Source organism: Gopherus evgoodei, chromosome 3 (genome assembly GCF_007399415.2).
Source record: "Gopherus evgoodei ecotype Sinaloan lineage chromosome 3, rGopEvg1_v1.p, whole genome shotgun sequence".
In the NCBI taxonomy this organism is placed as follows: Eukaryota; Metazoa; Chordata; order Testudines; family Testudinidae; genus Gopherus; species Gopherus evgoodei.
The window spans coordinates 30,503,748-30,522,351 of NC_044324.1; the positions used below are offsets into that span (position 1 = coordinate 30,503,748).

At 45.6% G+C, this 18,604-nt stretch overlaps 1 protein-coding gene across 15 annotated transcripts in view; it reads left to right on the top strand.

Moving 5' to 3' along the window:
* PUM2 (pumilio RNA binding family member 2) overlaps positions 1-18,604 on the top strand; it is a 144,165-nt gene that overhangs the window by 50,680 nt on the left and 74,881 nt on the right. For all 15 annotated transcript variants that reach the window (XM_030555360.1, XM_030555355.1, XM_030555351.1 and 12 more), the window contains 3 exons: positions 17,008-17,113; positions 17,470-17,657; positions 18,365-18,537. In XM_030555360.1, coding sequence (XP_030411220.1) covers positions 17,008-17,113; positions 17,470-17,657; positions 18,365-18,537 — 467 coding nt within the window. The remainder of the gene's footprint in view (positions 1-17,007; positions 17,114-17,469; positions 17,658-18,364; positions 18,538-18,604) is intronic.

Below are 18,604 nucleotides of genomic sequence, written 5' to 3' on the forward strand. Positions count from 1 at the left end.
GCTCTTTGTAAACAGTTACTTTTAAAATTAAACTGAAATATCAAATCCCCAACAAATGATTGTTTTACATGCATGATGCACTAACTTTTTAATTACTTGCCTATCTGTCTTTCAGAATATTAGAGAAATGCCTTTTGACAATCAAAACAAACAATATTTCAACTTAATATGTTAGAGATCATTTTTGGGCTCTGATCTTTGTAAGAAAAGTATTAGTTCTCGATGAGAAAACAAATTTGAAGTTTTAGCTGGTGAGCATTTTGTTTTTCACAGACTGATCTATAGTCTCTAAGCACCTTACAAACCCTAATGAAATAATCCTCTCAACCACAGGAGGTAGGGTACATTCCAGTTACTTTATCCTAACTTATATGAAATGTTCCAAAGGGGCTTCTACCATTTCTTCGGGACCCTATTCCACTTTTCTTGCTCTCAGGAAGTTTGCTGTATTTTCCATAGATTTCCCTTTTCGTAATTCTTTTACGCAAGTTACACGTTAGTGCACCCTAGTTTTGTGATGTGTTTTTGTTGTTTATTCCCTGAACTCCAGTTTGTTTTCTTGGCACCAGACTGAACACAGTATTCCAGGTGTGGTCTTATCAGAGCTGTACCAAGAGCAGATTATCTCTTTTATGATGTGATTCTTCTGAATGTGGGAACTAAAAAACTGTATCAGTTTTTTATGCCCGTTGTCACTGAACCCTTTGATATAACTTTACTGTTTAACCAATGAACACATTGGGAAAAGTCAGAGACTAAGGGCTTGTCTACACTTGAAACACTACAGCGGCATGGCTCAGCACTGCTGTAGCATTTCAGTGTAAATGCAACCTATGCTGCTGGGAAGGGTTCTCTCATTGGCATAGGTGATCCACCTCCCTGAGACGCAGTAGCTAGTTCGACAGAAGAATTCTTCCATCAGCCTAGCGCTTTGTACACTGGTGGTTAGGTCGGCTTAACTACAATGCTCGAATATTGATTTTTTACACTCCTGAGCAACATAAGTGGATCAGCCAAACTTTTTAGTGTAAATCAGGCCTAACTCTTTAGCACTTTTTGTAAAGTGTAGTGTTGTAATGCAGTAGGGTAGCTGGGGAGGAGGGGAACGGGGCAGTGGCCGCACCCCCACTGAGCACAAGTGGCACCTTGTCAATTTCTTCATGCCTTTTTAATTTTTACTCACTCAGGGGAGCGATCCAAACAAAAAAAAAAAAGAGCAACACCGGCGCTTTTACTCACCCGGTGGCTCCGGGTCTCCAGCGGTGGGACCTTCACTCTCTCTGTGGGTCTTCGACAGCATTTCCAGCAACAGGTCCTTCAGTGCTGCGGAAGACACCTGGAGTGAGTGAAGGGCCTGCCACCGAAGACCCGGAGCGCTGCTGGGTGAGTAAAAGCCCCACCGGATGAGTAAAAGCGCTGCAACGAGTGGCACCTTTTTATTTTTTTTGCTATGCCAGGGGTGAATAGGTAGACTTTTTTTTTTTAAATGTCCAGATAGTTTTTCTTTCTAGTGAAGACATTGTTCCTGTTATGGTCTCTTGTTTTCATGTATGCGTTTTTCTGAATTGAATTTCATTTCCTGATCATATTTCTAATCCCCATAGGTCAATTTATTTTTCTGTCTCTGCAGGGGTTCAGCACTTCCCATTTTAGTATCTGCAGATTTCACTGGCGGGCGGTTAATTCTATCCTTGGGCTCATTAATGATCCCAAGTCTACATCAGAATTTTCCAAGCTAGTGTTGCCATTTGTTCATTTATCATGACCATTTGTTGTCAGTCCTTCAGCTAGCTTTCAGTTTGTAAGGGTGGTCATATCTAAACCAATTTGAATTAATTTTGAGTAAGACCGAATAAGGTGTTTAGCTCAATATTTAGTTCCCTTGATCCACTTCCATGCTACAATGCAGTAGTGGTTTACTTTGGAAGAAAACAAGATGAAAAGAAAAGATTTCTACATAAAGAGATTCAGTATATTGCAGAGTCTTCCTCTGTTGGTCACCTGAAAACTGATTACCCTTTTAAGCTGTGCCTCCAGTCTTATTCTTTGCCATTTTACCTCTGACCCTTCCTCTTTGTCTTTCTTCCACTTTCCAACCACAGCTTCTGCTTATTAATTTCACAGGCTTTTCCCCCAGTTTGGTTGTCTCCCATTAGTCATTCTGTTGTGACCCACCTTAGGATCACAACCTCTAGGTTAGAAAGCACTGCTGTATAATAATTGCCAGACCCTCCCAAAAAAAAAAAAATAGTTGAAAATACACATCAGTATCTTAAGGATTAAGGAACAAAAATCCTTGCAAGAAAGGCCATACAGCAAGCCAGTGGCAAGCAAGGAAAAGAATGTTGGTCAGACTGCTGCTGGAACACTTTAAGTTCTGGTGTCAGTATTTTAAAAAGGATGTTGGAAAAATTAGACAATGTTCAGAGAAGAGATACAGGAATAGGTAGTCTGGAACATGCTCCTTAAAATGAAACTAAAGAAGTATAGTCTGTTCATCTTATCAGAGAGCAGGTTGGAAAGTTGTTTAATCATATGCCATAAGTAACTACACGGGGGGAGATATGTTACTAGAGAGCTCCATTAATCTGGCAGACAGACATAGCAATGTCCAATGGCTGGAAGCTGATGTTGGCAAAGTTCAAACTGGACATTTTTACCATTGAGAGTGGTAAACAGTTTACCCTGGGATACAGTTAATTTTGCATCACTTGGAGTCTTTTAATGACATTTAAATGTCTTTCTGAAATATATACTTGTGTTCAACCTTAAGTTATTGGGTTAGATGCAGGAATTGCTAAGTGAAAAGCCTGTTTTGCCTTTGCTTCTCTGTTACGCAGCAGAATGAATAACATGCCTGTCATAGAGGTGCAGACTGCTCTTTCAAGTACCGCATGAGAAATAACAGATGGGAATTTGTTTGGATTGTTTATGTCCTTAGCTAATCACTAGCTAAATAACCACATTTTAATTATGATGAACAACACGATGTATGCTTAGTTGTCAGCAATCAGGAAGAACCAGGTCAGTCCCTCTCCTTAGGGAAGATTAAACCCTCATAACATGGGCAGGGGAAAATCCTACCTATGTACTTCCATTCTCTGTGCATAACGTAAGAACATAAGAACGGCCGTACCGGGTCAGACCAAAGGTCCATCTAGCCCAGTATCCTGTCTACCGACAGTGGCCAATGCCAGGTGCCCCGGGGTCTGTGTGAACCTAACAGGCAGTGATCAAGTGATCTCTCTCCTGCCATCCATCTCCATCCTCCGACAAAGAGAGGCTAGGGACACCATTCCTTATCCATTCTGGCTAATAGCCATTTATGGATTTAACCTCCATGGATTTCTCCAGTTCTCTTTTAAACCCTGTTATAGTCCTAGCCTTCACAACCTCCCCAGGCAAGGAGTTCCACAAGTTGACTGTGTGCTGCGTGAAGAAGAACTTCCTTTTATTTGTTTTAAACCTGCTGCCTATTAATTTCATTTGGTGACCTCTAGTTCTTGTATTATGGGAATAAGTAAATAACTTTTCCTTATCCACTTTCTCCACATCACTCATGATTTTATATATGTCGTATCCCCCCCCCTTAGTCTCCTCTTTTCCAAGCTGAAGAGTCCTAGCCTCTTTAATCTTTCCTCATATGGGACCCTCTCCAAACCCCTAATCATTTTAGTTGCCCTTTTCTGAACCTTTTCTAGTGCCAGTATATCTTTTTTGAGATGAGGAGACCACATCTGTACAAAGTATTCAAGATGTGGGAGTACCATGGATTTATATAAGGGCAATAATATATTATCTGTCTTATTCTCTATCCCCTTTTTAATGATTTCTAACATCCTGTTTGCTTTTTTGACCGCCTCTGCACACTGTGTGGACATCTTCAGAGAACTGTCCACGATGACGCCAAGATCTTTTTCCTGACTCATTGTAGCTAAATTAGCCCCCATCATATTGTATGTATAGTTGGGGTTATTTTTTCCAATGTGAATTACTTTACATTTATCCACATTAAATTTCATTTGCCATTTTGTTGCCCAGTCACTTCGTTTTGTGAGATGTTTTTGAAGTTCTTCACAGTCTGCTTTGATCTTAACTATCTTGAGCCGTTTAGTATCATCTGCAAACTTTGCCACTTCACTGTTTACTCCTTTCTCCAGATCATTTATGAATAAGTTGAATAGGATTTGTCTGAGGACTGACCCTTGGGGAACACCACTAGTTAGCCCTCTCCATTCTGAGAATTTACCATTTATTTTTACCCTTTGTTCCCTGTCTTTTAACCAGTTCTCAATCCATGAAAGGATCTTCCCTCTTATCCCATGGCAGCTTAATTTACGTAAGAGCTTTTGGTGAGGGAATATGTCCACTGGATCCCCCTTGTCCACATGTTTGTTGACCCCTTCAAAGAACTGTAATAGATTAGTAAAACATGATTTCCCTTTACAGAAACCATGTTGACTATTGCTCAACAGTTTGTTTTTCTATGTGTCTGACAATTTTATTCTTAACTATTGTTTCGACTAATTTGCCCAGTACTGACATTAGACTTACCAGTCTCTAATTGTCGGGATCACCTCTAGAGCCCTTTTTAAATATTGGCATTACATTAGCTAACTTCCAGTCATTGGGTACCGAAGCTCATTTAAAGGACAGGTTACAAATCTTGGTTAATAGTTCCACAACTTCACATTTGAGTTATTTCAGAACTCTTGGGTGAATGCCATCTGGTCCTGGTGACTTGTTAATGTTAAGTTTATCAATTAATTCCAAAACCACCTCTAGTGACACTTCAATCTGTGACAGTTCCTCAATTTGTCACCTACAAAAGCCAGCTCAGGTTTGGGAATCTCCCTTACATCCTCAGCTGTGAAGACTGAAGCAAAGAATCCATTTAGTTTCTCCGCAATTACTTTATCATCTTTAAGCGCTCCTTTTGTATCTTGATCATCCAGGGGCCCCACTGGTTGTTTAGCAGGCTTCCTGCTTCTGATGTACTTAAAAACTATTTTGTTATTACCTTTGGAGTTTTTGCTAGCCATTCTTCAAACTCCTCTTTGGCTTTTCTTATTATACTCTTTCACTTAATTTGGCAGTGATTATGCTCCTTTCTATTTATCTCACTAGGATTTGACTTCCACTTCATAAAGGAAGTTTTTTTATCTCTCACTGCTTCTTTTACATGGTTGTTAAGCCACGGTGGCTCTTTTTTTTGGTTCTTTTACTGTGTTTTTTAGTTTGGGATATACATTGAAGTTGGGCCTCTATTATGGTGTCTTTGAAAAGCGCCCATGCAGCTTGCAGGGATTTCACTTTTGTCATTGTACCTTTTAACTTCTGTTTAACTAACCCTCTCATTTTTGCATAGTTTCCCCTTTTGAAATTAAATGCCACACTGTTGGGCTGTTGAGATGTTCTTCCCACCACAGGGATGTTGAATGCTATTGTATTATGGTCACTATTTCCAAGTGGTCCTGCTATAGTTACCTCTTGGACCAGCTCCTGTGCTCCAAGGATTAAATCTAGAGTTGCCTCTCCCCTTGTGGGTCCCGTACCAGTTGCTCCATGAAGCAGTCATTTAAAGTATTGAGAAATTTTATCTCTGCATTTCATCCTGAAGTGAAATGTTCCCAGTCAATATGGGGATAATTGAAATCCCCTACTATTATTGGGTTCTTAATTTTGATAGCCTCTCTAATTTCTCTTAGCATTTCATCATCACTATTACTGTCCTGGTCAGGTGGTCGATAATAGATCCCTAATGTTATATTTTTATTAGAGCATTAAATATCTGTCCATAGAGATTCTATGGAACATGTGGATTCGCTTAAGATTTTTGCTTCATTTGAATCTACATGTTCTTTCGTATATAGTGCCACTCCCCTCCCTGCACGACCTGTTCTGTCCTAACGATATATTTTGTACCCCGGAATGATTGTGTCCTATTGATTGGTCTCAATCCACCAGGTTTCTGTGATGCCTATTATATCAATATCCTCCTTTATCACCAGGCACTCTAGTTCACCCATCTTGTTATTTAGACTTCTAGCATATATGTACAAGCACTTTAAAAACTTGTCCCTGTTTATTTGTTTGCCATTTTCTGATGTGTCAGATTCTTTTTTATGTGACTGTTTATCCTCTGATCTGGCCCTTACTTTATCCTCTTCCATCCTCTGCTCCTGACTATAACCTGAAGGTTCTCTGTCATTAGACTCTCCCTCAAGAGAAGTCTGTCTGATCCACATGCTCCTCTGCAGCAGTCGGCTTTCCCCCATCTCCTAGTTTAAAAATTGCTCTGTGGGCAAACTCAATTGTGTTGTTAAATTGTCAGAACATAAATCCATCAAAATGTAGCATCTACCTGTTGGCATTGTCCCAGACAAATTTGGACAACCAAAGGTAGATCTGTTTGCATCCTAAAATCAGTTGTAAAACACCTTGCTTGTCACAAGGAGCAGCAGCCATGGACCTGCTATCCTAATCATTCCTGAAATACCTCTTTAATTCCTTTCCTGCATCCTTTGTCGTGGGCAGGACTCTGCAAAAGATAAGGTTTAGTCTTCTGGTTCTTGAGCAAACTAACCTGTCATGGGATAAGAGGGAAGGTCCTCTCATGGTTCCGTAACTGGTTAAAAGATAGGAAACAAAGCGTAGGAATAAATAGTCAGTTTTCAGAACGTAGAGAGGTAAAATAGTGTCCCTCAGGGGTCTGTACTGGGACCAGTACTGATCGACATGTTCATAAATGATCTGGAAAAAGGGATAAACAGTGAAATGGCAAAGTTTTGTGTCATCTGCAAAGTACTCAAGATAGTTAAGTCCAAAACAGACTGCAAAAGGTTACAAAGAGATTTCACAAAACTGGGTGACTGGGCAACAAAATACATTTATCAACATTGAATTTCATCCGCCAAAGTAGTACACATTGAAAAACATAATCCCAACTATATATGTAAAATGATGGGGTCTCAATTAGCTGTTTCCACTCAAGAAAGAGATCTTGGAATCATTGTGGATAGTTCTCTGAAAACATCCACTCAATGTGCCGCTAACAGAACATTGGGTATCATTAGGAAAGGGGTAGATAACAAGACAGAAAATATCATATTGCATCTATATAAATCCATGGTATGCCCACATCTTGAATACTGCTTGCAGATCTGGTTGCCCCATCTCAAAAAATATATATTGGACTTGGGAAAGGTACAGAAAAGGCAACAAAAATGATTAGAGGTATAGAACAACTTCCGTATGAGGAGAGATTAATAAGGCTTGAACTTTTTAGCTTGGAAAACAGATGACTATGGGGTATATGATAGAGGTGTATGATATGATATGACTGATGTAGAGAAAGTAAATAAGGAGGTGCTATTTACTCCTTCTCATAACACAAGAATTAGGAATCACCAAATGAAATTAATAGGCAGCAGGTTTAAAACAACAAAAGGAAGTACTACTTCAAAGAACACCCGGTCAACCTGTGGAATCTTTGCCAGAGGATGTTGTGAAGGCCAAGATTAGCCAGGGTTAAAAAAAAAAACTAGATAAGTTCATGGAAGATAGGTCCATCAATAGCTATTAGCCAGGATGAGCAGGGATGCAAAATCATGCTCTGAAGTGTCCCTATCCTCTGTTTGCCAGAAACTGGGAATCGGTGACATGGTATGGATCACTTGATGATTACCTGTTCTGTTCATTCCCTCTGAAGAACCTGTCTTTGGTCATTGTCGGAAGACAGGATACTGGGTTAGATGGACCATTGATCTGACCCAGTATGGCCGTTCTTATGTTCTGGCTGCTCTTCTCGATGAGATGCTCTACCAAAAGACAGTACTCCTGTGTTTTGCAAAAATCCTGCACACTGTTTCAGGGATAAATAAATGTTACTCCAATCTTTATTCAGTTGGACTTACTACCATCCCTCTGTAAAAGCAGCAAAGAATCCTGTGGCACCTTATAGACTAACAGATGTTTTGGAGCATGAGCTTTCATGGGTGAATACCCACTTCCTCAGATGAAAGCTCATGCTCCAAAATGTCTGTTAGTCTATAAGGTGCCACAGGATTCTTTGCTGCTTTTACAGATCCAGACTAACATGGCTACCCCTCTGATACTTGATACCATCCCTCTCTGACCTTCAGCTAGATAATGGAAGTTCTTCTTCGAGTGATTGCTCACATCCATTCCAGGTAGGTGTGCGCGCCGCGCGTGCACGTTCGTCGGAAACTTTTTTTACCCTAGCAACTCCAGTGGGCCGGCAGGTCGCCCCCTAGAGTGGCGCCGCCATGGCGCTCTATATATACCCCTGCCGGCCCGCCCGCTCCTCGGTTCCTTCTTACCGCCGTGTCGGTCGTTGGAACTGTGGAGCGCGGCTTAGCTGTCCTCCACGTCCCTAGCTCTCCTAGTTCTCTATCGTTTATCTATCGTTCATCTCTAGTTCCATTATAGTTGTTAATTAGTTTGTTAAGTAGATAGTTTAGTTAAATAGTTGTTAAGTAGTTCTTCGCCGGGGGCTTAGCCCTTCCCGGCACCCGGCGCCAGGCTCATGCCTGTTTCGCCGGGCTTCAAGCAGTGTGCGGCCTGCAAGAAGCCCATGCCTACCAGCGATCCCCACGAAGCGTGCCTGAAGTGCCTCGGGGAATCGCACAGATCCGACAAGTGCCGCATCTGTAAGGCTTTTAAGCCGAGGACAAAAAAGGAGAGGGATCAGAGGCTCCGAACTCTCCTGATGGAGGCGGCACTTGACCCGTCGGCTTCGCAGGCCGTGGTATCGGCACCGGCACCGGATCGCTCCGGCACCGAGAAGACTCCCCGGCACCGACCTTCTCCGGCACCGGAATCAGAGCCAAGGCCGTCGAAGTCTGATACTCCGGCCAGGCAGACCCGGCTTGAGCGCCCGGCCTCGACATCGGCCGCGGCGCCGCCGGCACCGTCAGCACCGTTGACTCCGGGCCCAGCGGGTCCGTTGAGTCCGGTGCCGCCGAGCTCCCCCATGAGATCTGGGGTTGAGGTAGTGGTCCCATCCACACCGGAGACCTTCGCCTCGGCTCGGGACCTTATTGCCCTGACTGAGCCCACTCGGCTGCCACCCCCGGTACCTCCGGTGCAGGTTGTGTCCAGAGGCAAGCCCATGCTGTCGGCGCCGCCCAGAGACAGTCGTTCGCCATCCAGGTCCCGACGTCTTGGGCGCTCCAGATCCCGACGCCGCTCGCAGTCCCGGCACCGCTCCCCTCAGCGGTACCGGTCGCACTCGCGGCAACGGTCGGCATCGAGACGGTCGCGGTCAGGCTCCAGTCGGCGACACCGGCACCGCGACTCCAGGAGCAGGTCCCGACGCTACTCGCCGCACCGGTCGACCTCCCGGCACCGAGCTGGTGGCAGGTCCCGGTCTCGGTCGACCTCCCGGCGCCGAGCTGGTGGTAGGTCCCGGTCGACCTCCTGGCACCGAGCTGGTGGCAGGTCCCGGTACCGAAGCGGCACCCGGTACCGATCAGGATCCTGGCACCGTGATAGATCCCGGTCCCGATCCCGGTCCCGGCACCGATATGACTCCCGGCACCGGTCCCCGGCACCGAGACGATCCTTCGTGCCGGCCCACACAGACCCTTACCATCCAGGGTCGGCCCCACCGTGGCCCTCGAGACAGCCGTCCGTATCCTCCCAGACGGACAGCGGGTATGCGCTGGGCACCGACCGGCAAGCGGCGCTGTTCGGGGATCCGCCGCTGCAAGACCAAGGCCCACAACAGTGGGGATTCTGGACACCCTGGGCATACCATCAGGCCCAGGGCCCCCAGCAGCTCCCTGCTAGACCGGCGACTGCGGAGCGTAGGGCCCCTGAAGCCTCCTTGTCTCGCCCCCCTCCCTCCCCGGAAGGGGAGGAAGAGTCCAAACAGCAGGACTCCGCTGTGGCTCCGGAGGCAGAGGCGAGGGCTGAGGAAGACCCTCAGTTGGACACTCTCGTGCCTGGGGTCTCATCATCCTCCTCCCCGGATGAGGCGGTGGCGGGTACCTCCTCCAACAGTCCCCCCCCGCTGGATCTCAGGGCGCACCAGGACCTCCTCAGGCGATTGGCTCAAAATCTGAGTCTGCAGGCAGAGGAGGTCTCGGAGATAGAGGATCCAATTGTCACCATCCTCTCTTCTGATGCTCCCACCAGGGTCGCCCTGCCCTTCATACGGACCATCCAGGCCAACGCCAATACTATCTGGCAGTCCCCGGCCTCCATCCCTCCGACAGCGAAAGGAGTCGAGAGAAAGTACATGGCCCCTTCTAGGGGATACGAATATCTACATGTTCACCCGACTCCCGGTTCACTGGTAGTGCAATCGGTGAACGATAGGGAGCGTCACGGCCAGGAGGCTCCGGCCCCCAAGTCCAGAGAGGCCAGGCGGATGGACCTCCTTGGCCGTAAGGTGTATTCGGCTGGGGCGCTGCAGCTCAGGGTCTCTAACCAGCAGGCCCTGCTGAGCAGATACGCCTTTAACTCCTGGGTGGCAGTGGACAAATTTAAGGAGCTGCTGCCACAGGATGCTCGCCAAGAGTTTACGGCCATCTTGGACGAAGGCAAGAAGGTCGCACGCACGGCCTTACAAGCCTCCTTGGACGCTGCGGACTCGGCTGCCCGTACCCTCGCGTCAGGAGTTACGATGCGTCGCATCTCCTGGCTGCAGGTTTCCGGCCTTCCGCCGGAGCTCCAGCACACTATACAGGACCTTCCTTTCGAAGGCCAGGGCCTGTTTTCCGATAAGACAGACCCCAGACTCAAGAGTCTAAAAGACAACAGGGTCATCATGCGGTCCCTCGGGATGCACACCCCCGTGACGCAGCGTAGACCCTTTAGGTCGCAACAACAGCAACAACGTAGGCCGTTTTCCCAGTTCCGCCAGCGGCAGGACCTTTACAGGCGCCGCGGCAGGAACGGCAGGCGCAGGCAGTCTGGGAACCAAGGGGGGCAGAACCAAGGCTCCTCAAAACCCCCGCCTGGTCCTAAGCCTTCATTTTGAAGGTGCGCCCGAGGGCGCGTTAACAGTTTCCCCTATGGATCCTTCCCCCCCGTTTTCAAACCGCCTTTCGTTTTTTCCTCCCGGCGTGGTCCCAAATAACATCGGACCGCTGGGTCTTAAGCATGGTGCAGACGGGATACCGCCTGCAGTTTGTTTCGTTTCCTCCTTCCCGCCCTCCTTCCTCGTCCCTCTTCAGGGACCCCTCTCACGAGCAATTCCTTCGGCAGGAGGTGCAGACGCTCCTCAGCAAAGGAGCTATAGAGGCGGTTCCGGAAAGCGAGAAAGGCAAGGGGTTTTATTCCCGCTACTTTCTGATCCCCAAGGCCAAGGGGGGCCTCAGGCCTATCCTCGACCTGCGAGAACTCAACAAATACCTCGTGAAGTTGAAGTTCCGCATGGTATCCCTGGGGACCATTATTCCATCCCTGGATCCGGGAGACTGGTACGCCGCCCTCGACATGCAGGACGCGTATTTCCACATTGCCATTTGGCCGCGCCACAGACGCTTTCTCCGCTTCGTTGTGGGGGCTCTTCATTATCAGTTTGCAGTCCTCCCATTCGGCCTGTCCACGGCCCCGAGGGTGTTTACAAAATGCATGGCAGTTGTCGTGGCGCATCTTCGGCGCAACCGTGTCCACGTGTTCCCTTATCTGGACGACTGGTTGATTCGGGGCACGTCGGAACAGCAGGTCAACAGCCATGTCCGCATGATCACCGCCATATTTGCAAGTCTGGGCCTCTTGATAAACACAGACAAGTCCACTCTGAGGCCCACGCAGAAGGTGGAATTTATCGGGGCCGTCCTGGATGCCACTGTGGGCAGGGCCTCGCTGCCTCTGCAACGGTTCCAGACCATGGCGGCGATCGTTCAACGTTTGCGGTCAGCCCCATTGACGTCAGTGAGGACATGTCTAACCCTGTTAGGCCACATGGCGGCGTGCACTTTTGTGACCGACTACGCTCGGCTCCACATGAGGCCTCTCCAGCTGTGGCTTATCAGTCATTACAGGCCGGCAAGGCAACCTTTAGACATGTTAGTCACAATCCCCCAGAAGGTCTTAGATTCTCTCGGCTGGTGGTTAGACCAGTCCGTATTATGTGCGGGTCTTCCCTTTCACCCCTCTCAGCCCTCGGTATCCCTGACAACGGATGCCTCAGATCTAGGCTGGGGGGCCCACCTAGGGACCCTGCGGACACAGGGCCTGTGGTCCCAGGAGGAGGTGGGGCTCCACATCAACATGCGGGAGTTGAGAGCGGTCCGCCTTGCTTGTCAAGCGTTTTGTCATCAGCTTCAGGGTCGTTGTGTCGCCGTGTTCACGGACAACACGACGACCATGTACTATATCAACAAGCAGGGAGGCACCAGGTCCTCCTCCCTGTGCCACGAGGCGATACGTCTCTGGGACTTTTGCGTAGCCCACTCCATTCACCTCAGGGCTTCCTTCCTCCCTGGAGTACGGAACACTCTGGCAGATCGATTGAGCAGATCCTTCCTGTCACACGAGTGGTCCCTTCGCCCGGACGTCGCTCTCTCCATTTTCCGGAGGTGGGGTTATCCCCGGGTGGACCTCTTCGCGTCCAAAGGGAACAGGAAGTGCCAAGTGTTCTGCTCCTTTCAGGGCAGGGAGCCGGGGTCGATAGCGGATGCCTTCCTCATCCAGTGGTCAACCCACCTGTACTATGCATTTCCCCCGTTCCCTCTGGTCCACAAGGTCCTCCTGAAGGTGCGCAGGGACAGGGCTCTCGTGATCATGGTGGCCCCGGCGTGGCCCAGGCAGCACTGGTACACCATGCTGCTGGACTTGGCCATAGCCGACCCAGTTCCCCTGCCCCTTCATCCGGACCTGATTACCCAGGACCACGGGACCCTCTGTCACCCAGACCTGCAGTCGCTGCACCTAGCGGCGTGGCTCCTGCGTGGCTGACTGGTTCCGAGCTGCGCTGCTCTACGCCTGTGAGAGAGGTGCTCTTGAGCAGCAGGAAACCGTCCACAAGAGCCACATATTCAGCGAAATGGAAGCGCTTCTCCTGTTGGTGCGTAGAGAGAAATCTCCGCCCTATGGAAGTTTCGGTATCCGAAATCTTAGACTACGTTTTGTCCCTCAAAGGGCAAGGTCTGGCCTTATCGTCGTTGCGAATCTACCTAGCAGCTATCTCCACCTTTCACCCGGGTGCGGACGGTCGCTCCGTTTTTTCTCACCCGACGGTGTCGAGATTCCTTAAAGGGCTGGAACGTTTATTCCCTAACGTCCGTCCCCCTGCTCCAACCTGGGATCTTAACCTGGTGTTGTCCCGGCTCATGGGGCCCCCCTTTGAGCCATTAGCTACTTGCTCCCTGCTCTACCTCTCTTGGAAAACTGCCTTTCTAGTGGCTATCACCTCAGCTAGACGGGTGTCGGAGCTCCGAGCTCTTGTGGTAGACCCCCCATATACGGTCTTCCACAAGGATAAGGTGCAGCTGAGGCCACACCCTGCTTTTCTGCCCAAGGTGGTCTCAGCCTTTCACGTCAACCAAGAGATTTTCCTTCCGGTTTTTTTCCCAAAACCTCACTCCTCAGGCAGGGAGCAGCAGCTCCACTCGCTGGATGTCCGTAGGGCTCTCGCGTTCTACATAGAGAGGACTAAGCCCTTCCGAAAATCCCCCCAACTTTTCGTGGCGGTAGCAGATCGTATGAAAGGTCTTCCTATCTCCTCCCAGAGGGTATTCTCTTGGGTTACGTCCTGTATCAGGACCTGTTATGACTTGGCCCATGTCCCTACGGGCCGTGTGACTGCGCATTCTACCAGGGCGCAGGCGTCGTCGCTGGCTTTCCTCGCCCGTGTGCCCATCCAGGAAATCTGTCGGGCAGCGACCTGGTCATCGGTCCACACCTTTGCTTCCCACTACGCCCTGGTCCAGCAGTCGAGGGAGGATGCGGCCTTCGGAACTGCAGTGCTCCGTGCCGCGACTTCTCACTCCGACCCCACCGCCTAGGTATGGCTTGGGAGTCACCTACCTGGAATAGATGTGAGCAATCACTCGAAGAAGAAAAGACGGTTACTCACCTTTGTAACTGTTGTTCTTCGAGATGTGTTGCTCACATCCATTCCACACCCGCCCTCCTTCCCCACTGTCGGAGTAGCCGGCAAGAAGGAACTGAGGAGCGGGCGGGCCGGCAGGGGTATATATAGAGCGCCATGGCGGCGCCACTCTAGGGGGCGACCTGCCGGCCCACTGGAGTTGCTAGGGTAAAAAAAGTTTCCGACGAACGTGCACGCGCGGCGCGCACACCTACCTGGAATGGATGTGAGCAACACATCTCGAAGAACAACAGTTACAAAGGTGAGTAACCGTCTTTTATATAGAAATGTCCTCATTTGAGAGGACACAAAATAAACATGCTAGAAGTACATGACAATTTGATGACCTTATCAGATTCTGATTTAATCTGCTTCATTCTTCCTATCAGTTTTTTGCTTTGGGTATCTGTAATCTCAGCCAGAAAAATCTCTAAACTGAATGATCGTATTTGCACTTTCTATTGGAAGTGCCACTTTTTCAATAAACACACACTTTTTTTTTATAGTCTTCATAAAATGGCTTTATTTCCCTCCTTCCCTATCCTGGGACATTCAGAAGGAAAACAGTGGTGCCTTTACAGACATAGATATGGATTTTAAAGCTAGATGGGACCATTAGTTAGTAAGCCATTAAATTTCACTCAGTTACCTAGTATTGAGGAATCCCTGCAAGGTCCTTGAGATGTACTTCTCCATCCTTTGAGATCTGAAGTATTTAGATCTTTGCAAACTTATAGAAGACATAGTGTTTTGTCCCACATGAAAATCTATTATGTGGACACCTGGTGATTACTTTTTAAAATATACAAAATAGAAACAGACACTTAAGCATCTTCCATTGCAGTCTCTGACATGAAGACACTGCATACCAAAATACTATCATGAACATAGACCCTCCTGAACATAGCTAAAAGTATGTCCTCTGTCTTTCTAGTTATTTTTCTCCCTTCATTTATAACTTTTTAAAATCCCACTATAAGAACCAGGGATTTCAATATGAAGAATGGAGAAATGGCCTTCAAATTTAATTTAACTATTCTCCCACTGATTCTACCCACCAACTTTGTTCCTGGCTAGTAGGTTTCTGAGACATTTGAAGCCTCATTAATCCTTTAGTTACTAGAGCAGAGAAGCAACTTCCTTGATTTCAGCTTTCTGACCACTAAAGAAGTGGGATCTCAACTACTCTCATTGCCTCATGGTCTCTTTTTGTTGCCCTACCAAATTCATTGCCATGAAATATGTGTCCCAGACCATGAAATCTGGTCTTTTATGTACTTTTACCCTGTACTATAAAAGTAGCCTATAGTACAGGATAAAAGTAGACAAAAGTACAGCGTTTCTCAAACTGGAGGTCCTGACCCAAACAGGGGTCACAAGGCTATTGTAGGGCATCATGGTATTGCTATCTGTACTTCTGTGCTGCTGTTGGCAGTAGCACTGCATTCAGAGCTAGGGATCTGGTCAGGAGCTGCTGCTCTCCAGCCCCTAGCTCTGAAGGCAGCGCAGAAGTAAGGGTGGCAATACTGTGACACCTCGCCCCACACGCACACAATAGCCTTGAAACCCCCTTCTGGGTCAGGACCCCAATTTGACTCTCAAGGGTTTTACATGTTTATATTTTGCCATTTTTAAATAGAAATTCATGTTTTGTTACACCATCATGAAAATTTAAGGTTTAAATATCTGAAATGGTGAAATTCAAGATTTTTAAAATTTTATGACCATGAAATTTATGAAAATGGACTGTGAATTTGGTGGGGCCCAACCCATATGGTATTAGTTTCGCTAGTGCCATTTATGTTCCTTATCCCAACTAGCAGCAGAGAGGATAGCAGCTGCTGCATAGGCACTATCTGCAGACTAGGCAATATAGTGTTGCATCAGATTACATTTGTCATATTTTTTTTCCGTTCCAGAAGGCCTAGAAACTTGTTTTAAATGGATCATTAAATTCTGCTGAATTAGATTAATATTCTTCTTTCAAATGTTTTCCTACTGTCCACTAACAAATAGATTTTTAAAAATAAATGCTGGGTACACTTTTTCAGAGTGCACAAAAATTAGTCCAATGAAAACTGTGTTCTTAATGTGTTTGAGAGGACTTAAATGTACACCTCAGTGACAGAGTTGGTAAACCTAGTTATATTGCCACTGATGTTTATAGTTATAAAACAGGATAGAAAAAATTATGATGTAAAGACTGGTGACATAGAAATGTTTTTGATCAAGTTAAATGCAGTGTCTGCTTTCTGAAATGGCTTTGGTTTTTCTAACTTAGAAGTAGTAACTTGAGCAAACCCTATCGCTAAGGGGAATGACTGAGATTTGGAACCTTTAATCTGTAGGTAACTGGGTCAAACATGTCAGGGTTTGTAGTAAGGTAAAGGTAGCTGAACTGCCATCATGCGGATAGTTGCTATCTGAAGTTTGTGGACTTGGTCCGTTTCCAAGTTAACACAACCACATCATGAATACTACCTCTGAATTTTGTATTCTTGTTAGTTGTCTGGGCTGAAAGGCCAATATTTTGAATCATGATGGAAACTAGAGTGTCTTCGCATCTTTAGAGATGCAACCTACTAAGTGAGGATTGAAGAACATCAGCACATTAGCATGGAAAAGCTTCCATAGTTACTGTTCATTCTGTGTGTGTTCTGGGTAACTAGTTCCTGAGTCTTAGGTTGTCAGTTGGGCTCCTTTCATGAGGAATTAATTAGACACTATTTTTCACTCTTTAAATGTTGTTTAAATGTAATTTGTTTCCTTCTGTACATTTAACATCTATAGAATGTCTAAATTAAATATCTAGAATTTTTTTTTGTTTCATTGATGGAGCATATCCCCCTTAGTTGTGCTGTTAATATTTTTGGTTATTTATAAGAACTATTGGTTATTTTTTGGCTATTTTAAATGAAGTAACTTCCCCTCTTAAATAGCTGTTACCCGCCAAAAAGTTTTGGGAACCTGATGATTCAGCAAAAGATGGACAAAAAGGGATATTCCTTGGTGATGAGTGGAGAGAGACTGCATGGGGAACTCCTCGTAAGTGATTATAATACACATTTAAAGATCATTCCTGTTAACCGTTATCTGAAAGTAATAGTTTTATAAAACCCTAGATATGCATTAAATTTTAAATTGTTTTTCCTCACATTAATTCTGAGAAATCTATACTGAACAAATGACAATAGTATGCCAGTAACACTTAGCGTCTCAAAACTGGGATACAAGATTCTTTTTAAAATAAATATATTCAGTTATAACTTTTAAAAATAAAACTGGCTTTGTATTTGTCATGTTCCGGTCTTGCTTAATATGTTCCCCTTTATGAAATGTTAACAGCTTTGCAAGTTATACTGTAAAGGACAGATTAATTTTTTTTTTTTTTTTTTTAACAGACCATTCTATGTCCCAGCCTATTATGGTACAGAGAAAGCCTGGACAGGGTTTTCATGGAAACAGTGAAGTAAATGCTGTATTGTCTCCTCGATCAGAAAGTGGTGGCCTTGGAGTGAGCATGGTAGAATATGTGTTAAGTTCCTCTCCAGCAGATAAATTGGATTCTCGGTTTAGGAAAGGAGCTTTTGTAAGTAATCTAATGCTTTAAACTTGCATAGTTACTTACAGCAGTGCTATGAATTCTTGTACATACTTACGTTTTTCTACTGCATTTTTCCATTTCTCTTCTATCTTTCCCTTCAATTGAGGAATGTGCAGTTCTTACCCACCACTTTTCCTTAGTTGGAAGGTCCTAACATGAAGAGGTTAGGGAGAAGCATTTGGGGAGTTGTTGGCCTTGAATAAGTATCTCAGGAAAATTATTGCATTTATTTACCAATCACCTTCAAATCCAGTCAGAAAAATAGGTACTGTACAAATCACTGGTGAGCTGTAAAAACTCTTAACTGTATTTAAAGCAAAATACAAAATGACCTTTGGGTAGAGCTTCATATTATTTGTGTTCTTAAAAACACTTCTTTGATTTTTTTAAATTTTTTTTTAAAACAGTATACAGTGATCTAATTTGTGGTATTACTGCTTTCCCAGCACCGCTATAGTTAAGGTTGAGTTAACTTTTCCATTATAAATCCTGACAATGCCCTTTTATGTTTTAGCAATTACTAATTGCGTGTGGTTGAAACTTCATAAACAAGTTACCTATCAAATGCAATTTTATTTAGAACAAAATGTTTGTATTTTTTACATGCACTATAGTGTAGAATTAGGTCATCTTATGGTGCTCCTTTTGTGTTCTGTTAAATATTCAGAATCAAACAGATTCTTTTTCCTCAGGGCACTAGAGATGCTGAAACAGATGGACCTGAGAAAGGAGATCAGAAAGGAAAGGCTTCTCCATTTGAGGAGGACAAAAACAGAGATCTTAAACAAGGAGATGATGAGGATGTTACTAAAATAAATGGCAGAGGTTTGCCAAATGGAATGGATGCCGATTGCAAAGATTTTAAGTAAGCTTTTAACTGTTTCTCAAGAAGACAAGCATATCTCTTTAGGGATACTTGCAGTTCTTGTTTG